Here is a 19,538-nt window from a genome sequence, read left to right as displayed (position 1 = left end):
CAGCAGCAGTGGTAGAGGAGGATCCAGGAGTTACAGAAACAGCAGCAGTGGTAGAGGGGGATCCAGGAATTACAGAAACAGCAGCAGTGGTAGAGGGGGATCCTGGAATTCCAGAAACAGCAGCAGTGGTAGAGGGGGATCCTGGAATTACAGAAACAGCAGCAGTGGTAGAGGGGGATCCCGGAATTACAGAAACAGCAGCAGTGGTAGAGGGGGATCCTGGAATTACAGAAACAGCAGCAGTGGTAGAGGGGGATCCTGGAATTACAGAAACAGCAGCAGTGGTAGAGGGGGATCCAGGAGTTACAGAAACAACAGCAATGGTAGAGGGGGATCCAGGAGTTACAGAAACAGCAGCAGCAGTGGTAGAGGGGAATCCTGGAATTACAGAAACAGCAGCAGTGGTAGAGGGGGATCCAGGAGTTACAGAAACAACAGCAATGATAGAGGGGGATCCAGGAGTTACAGAAACAGCAGCAGTGGTAGAGGAGGATCCAGGAGTTTCAGAAACAGCAGCAGTGGTAGAAGGGAGTCCAGGTGTTACAGAAACAGCAGCAGCAGTGGTAGAGGAGGATCCAGGAGTTTCAGAAACAGCAGCAGTGGTAGAAGGGAGTCCAGGTGTTACAACAGCAGCAGCAGTGGTAGAGGGGAATCCAGGAGTTACAGAAAGAGCAGCAGTGGTTGAGGGGAGTCCAGGAGTTACAGAAGCAGCAGCAGTGGTAGAAGGGGATCCAGGAGTTAGAGAAACAGCAGCAGTGGTAGAAGGGAGTCCTGGTGTTACAGAAACAGCAGTAGTGGTAGAAGGGAGTCCAGGTGTTACAACAGCAGCAGCAGCGGTAGAGGAGGATCCAGGAGTTACAGAAACAGCAGCAATGGTAGAGGGGGATCCAGGAGTTACAGAAACAGCAGCAGTGGTAGAGGAGGATCCAGAAGTCACAGAAACAGCAGCAGTGGTAGAAGCGAGTCCAGGAGTTACAGAAACAGCAGCAGCAGTGGTAGAGGGGGATCCAGGAGTTACAGAAACAACAGCAATGGTAGAGGGGGATCCAGGAGTTACAGAAACAGCAGCAGTGGTTGAGGGGAGTCCAGGAGTTACAGAAACAGCAGCAGTGGTAGAGGTGGATCCAGTAGGTACAGAAACAGCAGCAGTGGTAGAGGTGGATCCAGTAGTTACAGAAACAGCAGCAGTGGTAGAGGTGGATCCAGTAGTTACAGAAACAGCAGCAGTAGTTGAAGGGAGTCCAGGAGTTACAGAAACAGCAGCAGTGGTAGAAGGGAGTCCTGGTGTTACAGAAACAGCAGCAGTGGTTGAAGGGAGTCCAGGAGTTACAGAAACAGCAGCAGTGGTAGAGGGGGATCCAGGAGTTACAGAAACAACAGCAGTGGTAGAAGGGGATCCAGGAGTTACAGAAACAGCAGCAGTGGTAGAGGGGGATCCAGGAGTTACAGAAACAGCAGCAGTGGTGGAGTGGGATCCAGGAGTTACAGAAACAGCAGCAGTGGTAGAAGGGGATCCAGGAGTTACAGAAACAGCAGCAGTGGTAGAGTGGGATCCAGGAGTTACAGAAACAGCAGCAGTGGTGGAGTGGGATCCAGGAGTTACAGAAACAGCAGCAGTGGTAGAAGGGGATCCAGGAGTTACAGAAACAGCAGCAGTGGTCGAGGGGGATCCAGGAGTTACAGAAACAGCAGCAGTGGTGGAGTGGGATCCAGGAGTTACAGAAACAGCAGCAGTGGTGGAGTGGGATCCAGGACTTACAGAAACAGCAGCAGTGGTAGAAGGGGATCCAGGAGTTACAGAAACAGCAGCAGTGGTAGAGGGGGATCCAGGAGTTACAGAAACAGCAGCAGTGGTGGAGTGGGATCCAGGACTTACAGAAACAGCAGCAGTGGTAGAAGGGGATCCAGATGTTACAACAGCAGCAGCAGTGGTAGAGGAGGATCCAGGAGTTACAGAAACAGCAGCAGTGGTAGAGGGGGATCCAGGAATTACAGAAACAGCAGCAGTGGTAGAGGGGGATCCTGGAATTCCAGAAACAGCAGCAGTGGTAGAGGGGGATCCTGGAATTACAGAAACAGCAGCAGTGGTAGAGGGGGATCCCGGAATTACAGAAACAGCAGCAGTGGTAGAGGGGGATCCTGGAATTACAGAAACAGCAGCAGTGGTAGAGGGGGATCCTGGAATTACAGAAACAGCAGCAGTGGTAGAGGGGGATCCAGGAATTACAGAAACAACAGCAATGGTAGAGGGGGATCCAGGAGTTACAGAAACAGCAGCAGCAGTGGTAGAGGGGAATCCTGGAATTACAGAAACAGCAGCAGTGGTAGAGGGGGATCCAGGAGTTACAGAAACAACAGCAATGATAGAGGGGGATCCAGGAGTTACAGAAACAGCAGCAGTGGTAGAGGAGGATCCAGGAGTTTCAGAAACAGCAGCAGTGGTAGAAGGGAGTCCAGGTGTTACAGAAACAGCAGCAGCAGTGGTAGAGGAGGATCCAGGAGTTTCAGAAACAGCAGCAGTGGTAGAAGGGAGTCCAGGTGTTACAACAGCAGCAGCAGTGGTAGAGGGGAATCCAGGAGTTACAGAAAGAGCAGCAGTGGTTGAGGGGAGTCCAGGAGTTACAGAAGCAGCAGCAGTGGTAGAAGGGGATCCAGGAGTTAGAGAAACAGCAGCAGTGGTAGAAGGGAGTCCTGGTGTTACAGAAACAGCAGTAGTGGTAGAAGGGAGTCCAGGTGTTACAACAGCAGCAGCAGCGGTAGAGGAGGATCCAGGAGTTACAGAAACAGCAGCAATGGTAGAGGGGGATCCAGGAGTTACAGAAACAGCAGCAGTGGTAGAGGAGGATCCAGAAGTCACAGAAACAGCAGCAGTGGTAGAAGCGAGTCCAGGAGTTACAGAAACAGCAGCAGCAGTGGTAGAGGGGGATCCAGGAGTTACAGAAACAACAGCAATGGTAGAGGGGGATCCAGGAGTTACAGAAACAGCAGCAGTGGTTGAGGGGAGTCCAGGAGTTACAGAAACAGCAGCAGTGGTAGAGGTGGATCCAGTAGGTACAGAAACAGCAGCAGTGGTAGAGGTGGATCCAGTAGTTACAGAAACAGCAGCAGTGGTAGAGGTGGATCCAGTAGTTACAGAAACAGCAGCAGTAGTTGAAGGGAGTCCAGGAGTTACAGAAACAGCAGCAGTGGTAGAAGGGAGTCCTGGTGTTACAGAAACAGCAGCAGTGGTTGAAGGGAGTCCAGGAGTTACAGAAACAGCAGCAGTGGTAGAGGGGGATCCAGGAGTTACAGAAACAACAGCAGTGGTAGAAGGGGATCCAGGAGTTACAGAAACAGCAGCAGTGGTAGAGGGGGATCCAGGAGTTACAGAAACAGCAGCAGTGGTGGAGTGGGATCCAGGAGTTACAGAAACAGCAGCAGTGGTAGAAGGGGATCCAGGAGTTACAGAAACAGCAGCAGTGGTAGAGTGGGATCCAGGAGTTACAGAAACAGCAGCAGTGGTGGAGTGGGATCCAGGAGTTACAGAAACAGCAGCAGTGGTAGAAGGGGATCCAGGAGTTACAGAAACAGCAGCAGTGGTCGAGGGGGATCCAGGAGTTACAGAAACAGCAGCAGTGGTGGAGTGGGATCCAGGAGTTACAGAAACAGCAGCAGTGGTAGAGTGGGATCCCGGAATTACAGAAACAGCAGCAGTGGTAGCGGGGATCCCGGAATTACAGAAACAGCAGCAGTGGTAGAGGGGGATCCAGGAGTTACAGAAACAGCAGCAGTGGTGGAGTGGGATCCCGGAATTACAGAAACAGCAGCAGTGGTAGAGGAGGATCCAGGAGTTACAGAAACAGCAGCAGTGGTAGAAGGGAGTCCAGGTGTTACAACAGCAGCAGCAGTGGTAGAGGAGGATCCAGGAGTTACAGAAACAGTAGCAGTGGTAGAAGGGGATCCAGGAGTTACAGAAACAGCAGCAGTGGTAGAAGGGGATCCAGGAGTTACAGAAACAGCAGCAGTGGTAGAGGGGGATCCAGGAGTTACAGAAACAGCAGCAGTGGTGGAGTGGGATCCAGGAGTTACAGAAACAGCAGCAGTGGTAGAAGAGGATCCAGGAGTTACAGAAACAGTAGCAGTGGTAGAAGGGGATCCAGGAGTTACAGAAACAGCAGCAGTGGTAGAAGGGGATCCAGGAGTTACAGAAACAGCAGCAGTGGTAGAGGGGAGTCCAGTAGTTACAGAAACAGCAGCAGTGGTAGAAGGGGATCCAGGAGTTACAGAAACAGCAGCAGTGGTAGAGGGGAGTCCAGTAGTTACAGAAACAGCAGCAGTGGTGGAGGGGGATCCAGGAGTCACAGAAACAACAGCAGTGGTAGAAGGGGATCCAGGAGTTACAGAAACAGCAGCAGTGGTAGAGGGGAGTCCAGGAGTTACAGAAACAGCAGCAGTTGTGGAGGGGGATCCAGGAGTAACAGAAACAGCAGCAGTTGTGGAGGGGGATCCAGGAGTAACAGAAACAACAGCAGTGGTAGAAGGGAGTCCAGGTTTTACAACAGCAGCAGCGGTAGAGGAGGATCCAGGAGTTACAGAAACTACAGCAATGGTGGAGGGAGATCCAGGAGTTACAGAAACAGCAGCAGTGGTAGAGGGGAGTCCAGGAGTTACAGCAGCAGCAGCAGCAGTGGTAGATTGGGGTCCAGGAGTTACAACAGCAGCAGCAGTAGTAGAGGGGGTACAGGAGTTACAGCAGCAGCAACAGTAGTAGTAGAGGGGGATCCAGGAATTACAGCAGCAGCAATGGTAGCTCTGGGTTCAGGAGTTACAACAGCAGCAGCAGTAGTAGAGGGGTGTCCAGCAGCTACAACAGCAGCAGCAGTAGTAGAGGGGGGGTTCAGGTGCTACAACAGTAGCAGCGGTACTAATAGGGGTTCCATGAGTTACAACAGCAGCAGTGAGTCCAGTAGCACTCCAGATTTACTGCATCACTAAAAAGCAGCAGTACGAGCAGGGCTGGCAACGCTTTAAAAATGGTGCCAGTACCTGTGTTCTGGTCATCTGACACCACCATCAGTGCCTCGTAGCCCATCCCTGACCTGCAATGGAATGGGCCCCGCGCCTCAGTTACGTGAATTGGCTGGCCGCTGCGTGATCATGGTCGGCCAGCGACGCATGTGACATACGGCGATGACACCCGCTTCCAGTGCCAGCGCCAGGACCCATAACGGACTGACAAATTAAGCCCAGTGTTATTGCTGCTAAAAATATTTTTTATTAGTGGGAAATCTGACCGTAGACAATCTGAAATCTTAGAATCTCTCACACCCCTATGATCTGCTCACACACCCTTTTAGCTTTGGGAACTTCAGTTTGAAAGATCTGGTATATACACAGAAACTGAGTATTTTAGTCACAATGCTATAGTGCCGAATACCACTTTAGACTTTATTGTATGATTGCCTTTAAGAGTGATGTCCCTTTAAGATCTTAGTATGCTAATAATGTTAAGTGCCAGGATAGAGTCATGTGACTCAAAGCCAGAGTCACTCTGCAACTGTCACACCCAGCGTAAGGTTCTGTAAATAGTTTGCTCTGTACTGTATATAATAGTGAGCTGTAATAAACCTGTTTGAGATCTTCAACATAACTGGACTCCACATATCTCATTTATGTTGCATCAGACAACATAAATAACTCATTATATGGTGGCAGCTGTGGTAAAAAACAAAAGTTTAAGTTGAAGACCACAGGGAAAAAAGCTTTGAAAATGACCTTCCTACAGCCACTAGAGAGAAAGTTCAAAAACAAATACTGCCTCAAACAGTGAAAAAGAAGAACTTACATCAAGCTGTAGAAGACAGAGCACAGAACAACAGGCTGCAAGTAAATTGAGTGAGTCATTGTGCCAACAATCTGCCAGGCTGATAGCGGTTGGCACCATCACAGGAGGTACCCGATAACAAAAAGCGCAGGAAAAACCTGATCACTGCAGAGCTTCATCCCCGCAGGCAAAGTTTTAAAAAATTAAAATACTCAAGCATGAATAAGAGCTTCACAAAGCCACAGCTATAAAAGTGCCATTAAATCACTCGAGTGTGAAGGACAGAAACAAACTCTCGCAAAACAAAGCTATTGAACTCCTATTGAACAACATGGAAACCATAAATATTTTACTTGGTAGACATGAGTGGACCAGCAGTGGCAGGGCTACCAGCGTGTAAAGACCTCAAAATCATGACTATCCACAAAGTCACCAAGGTACCCATTACAGCAGAAGGGACCAAGGGTGCCCGCATTGAGTCAGTCTACAACCTACAACAAATGTACCCGGACAAGTTCGATGCAATCAGAAATTTCAAAGGTGATGCTGTACTGCACCTCAGAGAGGATGGCAATTCCATCAATTGACCCTTCCAGAAAGTGAAGTGTGCACATACAAGAAAAGCTTAAGCGAGTTAGATGACACGGAACACAATGGCATCATCCGTCATGTGCATCATCACACAGACTGGTGCAGCTCAATTATGTGCATACTGAAGAATGATGGATCAATCAGGGTGTGTCTAGATCAATACACTTAGCTAAGGAATCTCAGGAAGTCACCACCTTCAGAATACCACTTGGAAGATACTGCTTCCAGAGACTACCCTTCAGCTTACCTGTCAATCAAGATCTGTTTCAGCAGCATATAGACAGAATTATAGAAAACGGGCCTGGCTGCATATGCATTGCCAATGGCATTGCAGTAATGGGCAAAACCAAAGAAGAGCATGATAGAAATCTCCATTCCCTGATGGCAGTAGCTTGTTGTGAAGGGCACATTTTTAACAGCAAGAAGTGTCAGGTGAATGTAAGTCAGATCAATTTCTTTGGCTCCCTTTATTCTGGTTGCGGAATCCCTCCTGACCTGGGCAAAATCGAAGATGTAAGGCATATGCCTACCTCACAAGACCAGGAAGACCTCCAGAGATGTCTTGGAATTTTCAACTTCTTGGCACCGTACATTCCAAATTTTTTGACAAAGCATCATTGCTGAGAGAACTCTTAAAGAAAAACGTAGCTTTCCCATGGCAGGAAGACCATCAACATATGTTTGAGTCTCTCAAACAAGCATTATCAACAGAAACCTGTACCTTGCAGTGCTCCGACCCAAGGAAGAAAACAATCCTGGAAGTCGACGCCTCACAGAAAGGGCTAGGAGCGTACATCCTGCAGGATGGCAAACCAATTGCATTCGGGTCCAATTTTGCAAACATGGAGCGTGAAACATTTGCTCTGGTGTTTGGGATCACAAGGTTCCACACCTACCTGTTTGGTAAGTAGTTCACAGTGGAAACTGACTGCAAAACACTGGAGATGATCTGGCGCAAACCATTGACAAGCGCACCACCTAGACTACAGCGACTCTTAGTGAAAGTACAGGGGTACGACTTCGACATCTGCTACATACCAGGTACCAAAATAGTCACCTCGAATACGCTGAGCAGATTGCCAAACCCAAGCAAAAATGAAGTAGTTCCATTGGATCTGCAAGTAGACAGCATGGACATTGAGGTGGAAGATGTGCTCAAAATCAATTTATTACATTTTGGTCAGCACAAATGTGACCAACTACACTCAAAAACAGCCAATGACCCACAACTGACGGCACTGTGGAGAGTCATCATAGAAGGTTGGCCGGATACGGTCACAGAGGCGCCAGAAATCCTCTGGTGCTTTTGACTTTATTGAGATGAATTCGGTATCTCGAGAGCCATCACTTCAAGGGAAAACAAGAGATTGTACCCAGAGCTCTCCGACAGGACATCTTGTCACAACTTCACCAAGGCCATATGGGCATAGAGCGAACTAGACACCTGGCACAAGACACTGTTTATTGGCCAGGGATCAACAGTGACATTGAAAGGTTAGTGAGGATGTGCGAGGCATGCCAGAGCCACCAGCCACAACAACACAAAAAACCGCTACACCCTCAAGAGATTCCATCAGTCCCTTGGTCCAAAATCACCACTGACCTATTTTCTGTTCAATAAGACGACTTTATCTTAGTCACCGATTATTTCTTCAAATTTCCAATTGTCAGACAGGTAAAAGACACTTCAAACACAATTGTCGCAGACACATGAAGTGCCATTGTTTCAGCCTGTTCCTGCCCCACTGAACTTATTTCTTCCTATTTTGACTCTATTCTCCGCTGGTCCAGTCTCTTCCCACTCACATCCGTGACTCTTCTGACGCCCTACGTCATTTTGACAATTTTCAGTTTCCTGACCCCAACCGCCTCCTCTTCACTATGGATGTCCAATCTCTCTACACCTCCATCCCCCACCAGGACAGTTTGAGGGCTCTCCGCTTCTTCCTTGAGCAGAGGCCCAACCAGTCCCCATCCACCGCCACCCTCCTCCACCTGTCTGAACTTGTTCTCACATTGAACAACCTCTCCTTCAACTCCACTCACTTTCTTCAAGTAAAAGGTGTTGCTACGGGTACCCGCATGAGTCCTAGTTATGCCTGTCTTTTTGTGGGATATGTCGAACATTCCTTGTTCCAGTCCTACTCAGGCCCCCTCCCCCAACTCTTTTTCCGGTACATTGATGACTGTATCGGTGCCGTTTCCTGCTCCTGCCCTGAACTGGAAAACTTTATCAACTTTGCTCCTAATTTCCACCCTTCTCTCACGTTTTCATAGTCCATCTCTGACACTTCCCTCCCCTTCCTCGACTTCTCTGTCTCCATCTCTGGGGATAGGCTGTCTACTAATATTCATTATAAGCCACCGACTCCCACAGCTACCTCGACTACACTTCTTCACACCCTGCCTCCTGTAAGGACTCCATTCCATTCTCCCAGTTTCTCCGTATCTGACGCATCTGCTGTGATGATGCTACCTTCCATGACAGTGCTTCTGATATGTCTTCCTTTATCCTCAACCGAGGATACCCCCCCCCCCCCACTGTGATTGACAGGGCCCTCAATCGTGTCCGGTCCATTTCCCGCACTTCTACCCTCACCCCTTCCTCTCCCTTCCAGAACCGCGACAGGGTTCCCCTTGTCCTCACTTTTCACCCCATCAGCCTCCATATCCAAAGGATTATCCTCTGCCATTTCCGCCACCTCCAGCGTGATGCCACTATCAAAGGCATCTTCCCCTCCCTTCCCCTGTCAGCATTCCGAAGGGATCGTGCCCTCCGCGACACCCTGGTCCACTCCTCCATTAGCCCCACCACCTCGTCCCTTTCCCACGGCACCTTCTCCTGCAATCGCAGGAGGTGTAATACCTACCCATTTACCTCCTCTCTCCTCACTATCCCAGGCCCCAAACACTCCTTTCAGGCGAAGCAGCGATTTACTTGTACTTCTTTCAATGTAGTATACTGTATTCGCTCGTCACAATGTGGTCTCCTGTACATTGGGGAGACCAAACGCAGACTGGGTGACTGCTTTGCGGAACACCTCCGCTCAGTCCGCAAGCATGACCCCGAGCCTCTGGCTGCTTGCCATTTCAACACACCCCCTGCTCTCATGCTCACATCTCTGTCCTGGGATTGCTGCAGTGTTCCAGTGAACATCAACGCAAGCTCAAGGAACAGCATCTCATTTACCGATTAGGCATACTACAGCCTGCCGGACTGAACATTGAGTTCAGTCATTTCAGAGCATGACGGGCCCCCCATTCTACTTTTATTTTTAGTCCTTTTTTCTTTTTTGTGTTTATTTTATTTTAGTCTGTTTCTACTGTTTTTTTCATGTTTGTGCTTGTGGCTGTTCAATACTTAGTCCATTAACACCCTATCTGTACTAATGCTTTGTCTTTCAGCACACCATTAAAATATTGATTGCCTTTGCTCCATGACCTTCTGGTCAGCAATTCTGTGACCTTGTCCTATCAACACCTCTTTTATTATCTCTTGCCCCACCCCTGCTTTACTTGCTTAAAATCTTTTACATTTCTTATATCTGCCAATTCTGAAGAAAGGTCACTGACCTGAAATGTTAACTCTGCTTCTCTCTCCACAGCTGTGCCAGACCTGCTGAGTATTTCCAGCATTTCTTGTTTGTATTTCAGATTTCCAGCATCTGCAGTATTTTGCTTTTATTGCCATATTCAGTCGATTCAGTGCACCTGAAGAACTCATTTCTGACAGTGGGCTACAGTATACGGGCAAACCTTTCAGGGATATGTGCACCAAATGGGGTATAAACTATGTGACGTCCTCACCACATTATCCTAGATCCATTGGTCTTGCCAAGTGAATGTCTGAACATGTCTTCAAACCCAAACAGCCAAGGGTGGCATCCACGTCCCCAGAAGATTATACCATAACCAGATCTGGAAGAGTTGTCAAACCACCAAAACAATATATTGACTCTTAAGCTTCTATAGTTGTAAATTTTATGGTCTATATCCTACATAACTAATTTTGATGTCATCTAATTTTATGTATTTTTACTTTTAGCATATGAGACTTATCGTTGGAAAGAAAGGGGATATTATATGATTGCCTTTAAGAGTGATATCCCGTTAAGATCTTAGTATGCTAATGAGCTAAGTACTAGGATGCAGTCATGTGACAAGAAGCAGAGTCACTCTGCAACTATAACACCCAGCGTAAGGTTCTGCAAATAGTTTGCTCTGTACTGTATATAATAGTTAGCTGTAATAAACCTGTTTGAGATCTTCAACATAACTGGACTCCACGCATCTTATTTATGGTGCTTCAGACAACATAAATAACTCATTACAGGCTTCACTTCGAAAGATGGACTTAAACCGATTGAATTGGAAGACATTAAAAAGTAAATAAAAGCTATTCTTTCACTGTAGTTAAATGAAGTATAAAGCCCAAAGGCATTACAAACACAGTAAGTGATTTTTAATAGCATTTGTGTCAGTCTTATGAGTATTTAATGATAACAATTAGATGAGATTAGAGGACTGTAATTTGACATATCTGAAATCATCAATTTAATGCATTGTATACATTTTCATGGAGGTAAAATATCGAAAGTTAGAAAATTCTAAATCAGCAGTGATCTAAGTGGGAGTCACTCACCAGATTTAAAAAAAATTATACTATTGGCTAGATTTTTGTACTGTCACCGGCACACAGAGGAACATTTAAAAAAAAATTATTGCAGAACAACAAATGTCATGAAACACTTTTAGAATTAAGTTGTCACTCTTGTGAAGCAATTTATTTTTAAGTGATGCAAATGCTTGCACACTAAACCCTATTCTTTTTCTTTACCACTTCGAATTAAAATATGTCCAAGTGTGACTTTGCTAACATTAAAATATAATTTGCTTTTTAATCTTTTTTTTGCAAAGATACAAAAGGAAAGAGTCTTCATCATGTGATGTACAGCACATCCATTCTATAAAATAGAAAGTTGTATTTTCTGCATGTGCATTTCTTTCCTTGTATTAATCTCTCAATGATGCAGGTATTAAGTAAGAGCAAATACAAACAAACGAAACTGGATTAAAGAGCTGCCCTGATTATTTACCCTATATATATATAAACATAACAATTATATTTTCTCCCTGGGCTAATCTTTAATTAGGACCATATCTAATAATTGTTTCAGACATGATGGCCAGGATTTTTCTTCGCAATAGTGGCAAAGAGTGAAAATAACATACAGGGAGGCCTACCCTCACCTCACTGCCCCTACCACAATTGCCCTGTTCCCATCTTTGGCAAGGCCACTGTTGACTGTTCCTTCCTCATCTGTGACATGCAAATAGAGGCAAGGGTGGTGCTTGGGTTTGTAAGTGATTTCCCTCTTCTCTACTCCACTTAGCACTGCTTCCCAGAAGACACCATGGGAAAGGTGGTGATAGGACCCCATTCCCTCAGTGGAGGGAGAGTACCTTGTAGCTGCCTGTTCTCTCTCTATTCTGGTCCTGATTGCCTCATTATGCAGCCATTGGTTTCTGCTGACATCTACTAAGATGATGATCTTCACATCTTCAAAGCTTCTCTGTGCCTATAACTGCCCAATCTCCTCTTCAACAGCTCCAGTTCCAATCAGCCTGGATCCACTGATGGACTTTACTTTCACTGGTATTAGCTAGGTATGCCTAGTGAGGCCTATACTGTGCTATGCTATTCCCAACTGATGGCCATTGTGCAGAAACTTCCAACTAAGTGAGTCAGGGAGTGCTCACCCCGACCATGTCTCCCCATAATTCAATGGGCTCATCAGGATGGATGGAGACTGGATCTCCACTGATTTTGTAGTCGTCCCACTGAAATTAATGGTTGCAGGTTTTTATGACTACTGTTATATTTTGCTATAGTGGAGGTCATGATTGGAAGCCATGGAGTGTATCTTTTGTCACCTTTTTATTACTATCACAAGATTTATTAACTTTTTTAAAAAACCAATTCAAATGTAGTCATGGTAATATCAAACATAATATATTTTCTTTGGTATGTTTGCTTCAAATGTCTTCCCTTGCTGATTTGTATAGTGATGGTAGCAGTTCATGAAGTTCCACCATGTTCCTTCCATTTATCCTGAAATAATACTCACGTCCCTGACCAATCAGACCACACATGTTCTGAGGTCATGAAAGGCACTATATAAAAAATTACAATTAAAATAAATGATTTTAAAAAATATCTATTGAAATAATATTCAATATGGCATATATTTGTTAGAATGAAACAAGTAACTTTTAACACCAAACAAGGAGTTGGTAACATATCACGCTAATTTTTCCTCATTCTGCCTGAGGGCACTTCAATTCATCACTCTGACCCTGCCCTGACCTGTCCTAGTTTCCTGAACTGGGCGTCATTAGCTATTCATGGCGACCCCCGGCAGGATTTCTGCCAGCAAATGTGAGCCTGCAGTGGCCTTAGGAAGATACAGGTGGTGCCGCAGTGCAATCATTACTGTAGCATCAGAAAAATGTTCAAAGGGGTTACAGTGCCCCGAAGACTTGGCGACATCATCCACTGAAGGTCTTTTGCTCCACTTAAAGCCATTCCTGCAACTATCCTGGACCGACCAGCTGGTTGTCCCACAGAGTAGCAGGAACTGGGCAGAGAGAGGGAAATGGGCTGGGTCGTTTGCATGAGGTTGTTGGGGAAGGAGCAGTCCCTGCATGGGCAGGGGGAGGGAAGTTGTGGTTCACATTTCCTGTTCCACTGACTCGTTTATCCTCTCAGTTCACTTGTTGGGCAGCCAATCAGAGAGGTGCCTGTTGAAAGCTGCCACAAAGGCCTGTCCCCAAACCTCTGGGAATCAAAAGATCTGTGGGAGTCTTGGGGACAGGTTGAAATTGTGACAAGTCTGCACCTGAAGAATTGGCATTCTGTTTTCCAGCTACAAGGAAAGGAAAAATTGCAGAGGCCCTGTTGACCACCAACCTGAAGGCCCCAATTTCTGCTTGATATGTAATTTAGAGCTTTCTATTAAAGGTCATTTATTTATGAAAACTCTCTCAACAGGTGAAAGTGGGAGATAAAGAGATTGATGTGATGAAAGGATTCAGACTTTACATCACCACTAAGCTTCCCAACCCAGCATACACACCTGAGATCAGTGCTCGAACCTCTATCATTGACTTTACCGTCACGATGAAAGGTCTGGAGGACCAGTTACTTGGGAGAGTCATTCTAACTGAAAAACAGGTATGTTGATAAAGGTACAAATTCATGAACAAGACAGTTGTGAAAGGGCTCATGTCCTTTGCTTTCAAAGCTTTATTTGAAAAGTAAGCATGATAATAAAGATGATGGGGAGAAATTTGCTAACTACTGAAAATGAAAACTGACTTCGCCCCTGCCTCAGCTCATCTGCTGCTCAAACCCTCATCCATGCCTTTGTTACCTCCAGTCTTAACTATTGTAACATATTCCTGGCCAGTCTCCCACATTCTACTCTCCATAAACATGAGGCCATCCAAAACTCTGCTACCTCTTTCCTAACTTGTACCAAGTCCCATTCACCCATCACCCCTCTGCTCGCTTCAGGTTAAGCAACATCTTGATTTTAAAATTCCTATCCTTGTTTTCATATCACACCATGGCCACTCCTTTCCTTATCTCTGTAATCTCCTCCAGGCCCAGAACCCTCCTCAATATCTGCTCTCGTCCAGCTCTGGCCTGTTGAGCATCCCCAGTTTTAATTTATTTTTGCCATTGGTGGCTGTGCCTTCAGCTGCCTAGGCCCTAAGATCTGGAATTCCCTCCCTAAACCTTTCCCCCTCTCTACCTCTCTTTCTTCCCTTAAGACGCTTCTTAAAACCTACCTCTTCGACTAAGCTTTTGTTCATCTGCCCTAATGTCTCCTATTGTGGCCTGGTGTCAAATCTTGTTTTATAATGTCCTGTGAAGCTCCTTGGGAGGTTTTACTACACTGAAGGCACAATATAAATACACGTTCTTGTTATTGTTGGGATTACAGTACTCGATTCTGTTTCAAGCAGCAGGTTAAATTAGTGATGCCTGCTCTTTTGCATAATCTCTGCTACTGAAAGACAGACTGCACCTCTTAAAGGGAAGGTGCACTATGGCTGCAAGACGTGGTGAGAGTTTTTTCAAAAGGCAATCTGGGTTGTCATACTTCGAGGAATGGGTGAACATGCAAGAGAGTGAGCACCAAGGTTTTTAGACAGTGCACGGGAGGTCCTAATGGAACAGGTGGAAAGGAGAGACAGCCTGGGCTGGATTTTTAAAACCATTTGGGCTCGCCTGTCTCCATGCCGGCTCGCTGCCACTATCTTGATCCCAAGACATTTTGAATGAGGGCGGCTCAGGGTTGAAACGGCTGCCTGCCAGGAAGCAGTGGGCAGCTAATTGAGCCAATTATTGACAATTACGGGGCCTTCCCATGCTGACTGGAATTTCCAGTCAGCAGGGCAGGCAGCCCACATTGACTGGACCATGTCCAGGCCAACGTGGTGGGCTCAGGGTGGGAGGTAGGGAGATGGTTCTGATGGATCACTCGAGGAACCCGTCCCCCGGAACCATTACGGCCAGGAACATGGCCAGGCAGCTGTGACTTTTTAAAATATAAAAATAAGCTTGTCTCTCGCTGGCTCCATCTTCAGATGGGCAGCTCCCACCTCGGCAGGTGGGGCTGCCTGACACTGATTTGGACAGCGAGCCTGCTCCCTGGCCTGTAATTGGCTGAAAATTTGAAAATCCCCGTGGATGTACCTAAAGCATGCCTTGCGGGATTGGTACCCAGAACTAGCCCCTATTTCCAATTCCTGACCCCTGATTGAAAATCCAGCCCCCACTGTATATGCAGAGGATCAGGAGCCCCCCCCCCCCCACCCCAGACACGTGCTCAGGAGGCAGTGGGACATGTAGTGGTGGAGGTCAGTGCCAGAATTGTTGCTCCAAGAACATGGATGCAGTGCAGTTAGAAGTTTAATGATCTCACATGACTTGTCAAGGTGAGTGAGTTCATTTTCAAATGGCCTATCCACAACCTGCACCAGTTGGTTCATCCACTGCTCAATTCCCTACACTCCCATCACCTACTTACCAACAATCTCTGTTGATCAGGACTCAACAGAAAAAAAGACCATTTATTTTTATTCTTTCTTGGGATGTGAGCATTGTTGGCAAGGCCAACATTTATTGCCCATCCCTTATTGCCCTTGAGAAGGCGGCAGTGAACCACTTTATTGAACTGCTGCCGTCCATGTTGTGTAGGTACACCAAGAGTGCTGTTAGGGAGGGAGTTCCAGGATTTTGATCCAGCGACAATGAAGCAGTGATAATATGCTACCAAGTCAGGAAGGCATGTGACTTGGAGGAGAACTTGGAGGAGAAAGGTGGTGTGCCCATGCATCTGCTACGCTTGTTCTTCTAGGTGGAAGGTACTGTCAAAGAAACCTTGGCAAGTTGCTGCATTACTTCTTGTATATGGTACACACTGCTGCCACTGTGTGCCAGTGGTGGAGGGAGTGATTGTTTAAGCTGGTGGTTAGGGTGTCAGTCAAGCAGGATGCTTTGACCTGGATGCTGTTGAGCTTCTTGAGTGTTGTTGGAGCTGCACTCATCCAGACAACTGGAGAGTATTCCATCACACTCCTGACTTGTGCCCCGTAGATAGTGCACAGGCTTTGAGGAGTCAGGAAGTGAGTTACTCAATGCAGAATTCCCAGCCTCTGACCTGCTGTTGTAGCCAGAGTATTTATGTAGCTGGTCCAGTTAAGTTTCTGGTCAATTGTCACCCCCAGGATGTTGATGGTGGGTGATTCAGTGGTGGTAATGCAATTGAATGTCAAGGGGAGATGATTAAATTATCTTTTGTTGGAGGTGGTCATTCCCTGGCATCCCAGTGAGCAACAATCTGTAATGGTACAAATTATATAAAGGACCGTAATGGACATGACTTAATAAATTTTTTGATGAAGATGAACAGCCATAGGTAGCATTTCCAAGGAGATAAAACTATGCATGCTCTCCCTGAGATCCTAAAGTAAACTACTAAAACTGCAGGGTATTAGTCTAACACTGCCATTTCAACTATACATTTGTGATTCACTATTTTGTCTCTGCAGCACAGCCCCATAATGTTCTGTACACTGTCTGATCATCTATCCTATCCTCATAGCTTTCAAACCACATCAGAATTAAATATTTATCCAGCTTCTTTAGTACCTGGGGGGAGAAATTTGCCTTGTACCCAAAACAGGTAGCATGTCAGCAGTCATTGCTTTGTGTGCTAGTCTGAGCAGACTGAGCCAAATTCAATCTTGGATCCCACTTGAATGGAAATGGTGAGCTAAGGGCACCAATGGTCTCTCGATGAAGTTCATGAATCGAGGCTTAATGAATACCAGCGAGCTCTGACAAGGAGACAGCTGTTAGGTGCTGGGAATCGGGTGTCCATTGGCAAAGCTGACTCATTATTTTATTATCTCCTCCATTTCTGACTTTGAATTTCCAAATATGTAATAACACTTGCAAACTCAACCATCTTTTCAAGCGCTGATAATGAATGAATACTAGGTACTACATTCCAGGGAGAAAGAAATAGTCACTGTGCACGTTATTATGTGTTACTCTTGCTTCCCTGAATGGAGCATGTGATGCTGAGCTTGAAGTTACATTCTCTTAGCCAATGCTTATGGATTATATTCACATAAAGTTAAACTGTTGTTTCAAATAAACAAATTGATCATATGATTTGTGGAAAATAGGAGCTGGAAAAAGAGCGAACAGATCTCATGGAGGACGTAACATCAAATAAGAGGAAGATGAAAGAGTTGGAAGACAATCTTCTGTATCGTCTGACAAGCACAAAGGGCTCCCTTGTAGAGGATGAAAGCCTTATCACTGTTCTAAGCAATACAAAAAAGACAGCTGAGGAGGTCACGCAGAAACTGCAGATCGCTGCTGAAACCGAGATACAAATTAATGCTGCTCGTGAAGAGTACAGACCAGGTGAGGATACATTTGTTGCAAATGGAGTGTAATATTGGGCCTGATTTTGCTCTGACTGGCAAATGAACAATACCAACCATTCGTTAGACTTGCACTTGCCCATAAGCTTTTGTATGGTAGTCCTTGTCAGCCAATCATCCGAAAAGCGCAGCACCCACTACAGAGCATCTGGGACCTGTGTGAACAGAGCAAGCAACTGTCTATCTTTTTAAACAATGAGCTTGAGGGATTATTCACGAGCAGTGCAAAGTCTGAACCAGGAAATATCAGTTACAATACTTGATTTAATGTCAAATCAGGTACAGAAAGCAAAACAAAGGGCTGGATTTTAATAGTGCTCCGCGCCAGCAACAGTGGTGAGGGGGAGGGAATGAAGATAGCAACGGAGAAGGCCCGCTACCAACCCCACGCCGGCAGGCCCCGTAACGATCACGGTGGCGAAGCCTCATGGCGGTCGCCCCGCTGCTCGGCAATGGGACCACAATTTTCATATTTAAATTAATGTACCTACCTGAATAAATTAAGGTCCCATCGCCTCCTTATTCGCCGCACCGATCTTTATTCGGGCGGCCGGCAATGCTGCGCCTTTGAATTCCTGTTCGGGGAAACGAGACGCGACACCTGTAGGGAGGGGGGAGGAGGTGATTTTCTTTGTGCGGGAGGTGGGGAGTGGGGTTAAAACGCTACAGATTGGTCAGCGGTGGGGTGATGAGAAGGGGTAAAGGACAAAGGTTCTGAACTTTGGGAGCGGGGGTTGGTCAATTTTTCACGGTAGCGCTGCCCAACTCACCATTATTTCTACAGCAAAATCTAAAGTAATTTGAAGGGAATCTTGATTCCTTTATCTTTACGTTCATGGAATATTGTCCAAAGCTCCTCAAATGATCTTTATTAAGAATTGGATTCCTATTAGAGCTTTCAATATATGCTAAAATTTTGACTTTTATAACATCTTTTGTAAAGTATTCCCAGAAGATGTTGTGGGACTATGACATTTCTTCAGCTTTCCAGCATACCAATGACATTCTCCTCTGCCTCTCACCTCTTCCATTGACTCCAAAGGCTTTTGCCACTTCTCTCTCTGCCTGTCCCATAAATATTTATACAGCACAAGTCTCAGCTCCATCAACCTCTCTGGCTGCCACTTCAGCCTAAACCTGGAAGTGCAGAAATTTGTTTTACTGTTCAACCTGGCTCAGATACCTTATTTGTAACCAAAACTGTTTTCTTTCACCTTCATAGCCTGCCATTATCTCTTCCTCAGCTGCAGAAACGTGTATCTACAACCACAACAACTTACAACTTTATATAGCACATTTAAACTGGTAAAACTTTCCAATGTGTTTAATAAGAATGATATTAATAAAAGTATTAACACCGAGCCACAGATAAAAAAATCAAGATAGATGGCAAAAAGCTTGATCGATGAAGTAGGTTTTAAGGAACATCTTAAAAGTGAAGAGTGAGGTAGAGAGGCAGAGAGGTTTAGGAGAGATTTCCAGAGCTTAGGACCAAAGAAGAATGCACAGCTTCCAATGATGGAGCAATTAAAATCAGTGAAATGCAAGAAGCCAGAAGTGGAGGAGCGTAGAGATCTCAAAGGCTTGTATGCTTGTAGGCTACAGAGATAGGGAGGGCTGAGGCCATGAAAGGATTTGAAAACAAGGATGAGGATTCTAAAATTGAGACATTGTCGGATGGGGAGGCAGTAAAGCTTAACAAGCACTTGGGTGATAGGAGAATGAGATTTGGAGCAAGTTAATATATGGGCAGCAGAGTTTTGGATGAGCACAAGTTTATGTAGGGTGGAAGATGGGATACTGGCCAGGAGAGCATTGAAATAGTCAAATCTAGAGGTAACAAAGGCATGGATGAGGGTTTCAGCAACAGGTGAGCTGAGTCAGGGAGACAAGCAATGTTACAGAGATGAAAGTAGGCAGTCTTGCTTGACAGTTCCGATGTGTGGTCGGAAACTCAACTCAAGATCAAACACAACACCAAGGTTGCAAATGGTCTTGCTCAGGGATGTCAGTGATAGAAAGAGTTGACAGGAAATGGAAGACAAAGACAATGGCTTCAGTCTTCCCAGCATTTAGCTGGAGGAAATTTCTTCTCATGCATTATTGAATAGTCGTT

The 19,538-nt window shown here is 45.9% G+C and overlaps 1 protein-coding gene across 4 annotated transcripts in view; it reads left to right on the top strand.

The window, feature by feature from the left end:
* Nucleotides 1-19,538, top strand: part of dnah5 (dynein, axonemal, heavy chain 5) — a 610,401-nt gene that overhangs the window by 464,050 nt on the left and 126,813 nt on the right. For all 4 annotated transcript variants that reach the window (XM_068058833.1, XM_068058843.1, XM_068058824.1 and 1 more), the window contains 2 exons: nucleotides 13,446-13,628; nucleotides 17,159-17,402. In XM_068058833.1, coding sequence (XP_067914934.1) covers nucleotides 13,446-13,628; nucleotides 17,159-17,402 — 427 coding nt within the window. The remainder of the gene's footprint in view (nucleotides 1-13,445; nucleotides 13,629-17,158; nucleotides 17,403-19,538) is intronic.

Source organism: Heterodontus francisci, chromosome 2 (genome assembly GCF_036365525.1).
Source record: "Heterodontus francisci isolate sHetFra1 chromosome 2, sHetFra1.hap1, whole genome shotgun sequence".
Taxonomy (NCBI): domain Eukaryota; kingdom Metazoa; phylum Chordata; class Chondrichthyes; order Heterodontiformes; family Heterodontidae; genus Heterodontus; species Heterodontus francisci.
Note: the sequence above shows the minus strand (reverse complement) of the source record. Positions and strands in the feature narration are given on the sequence as shown.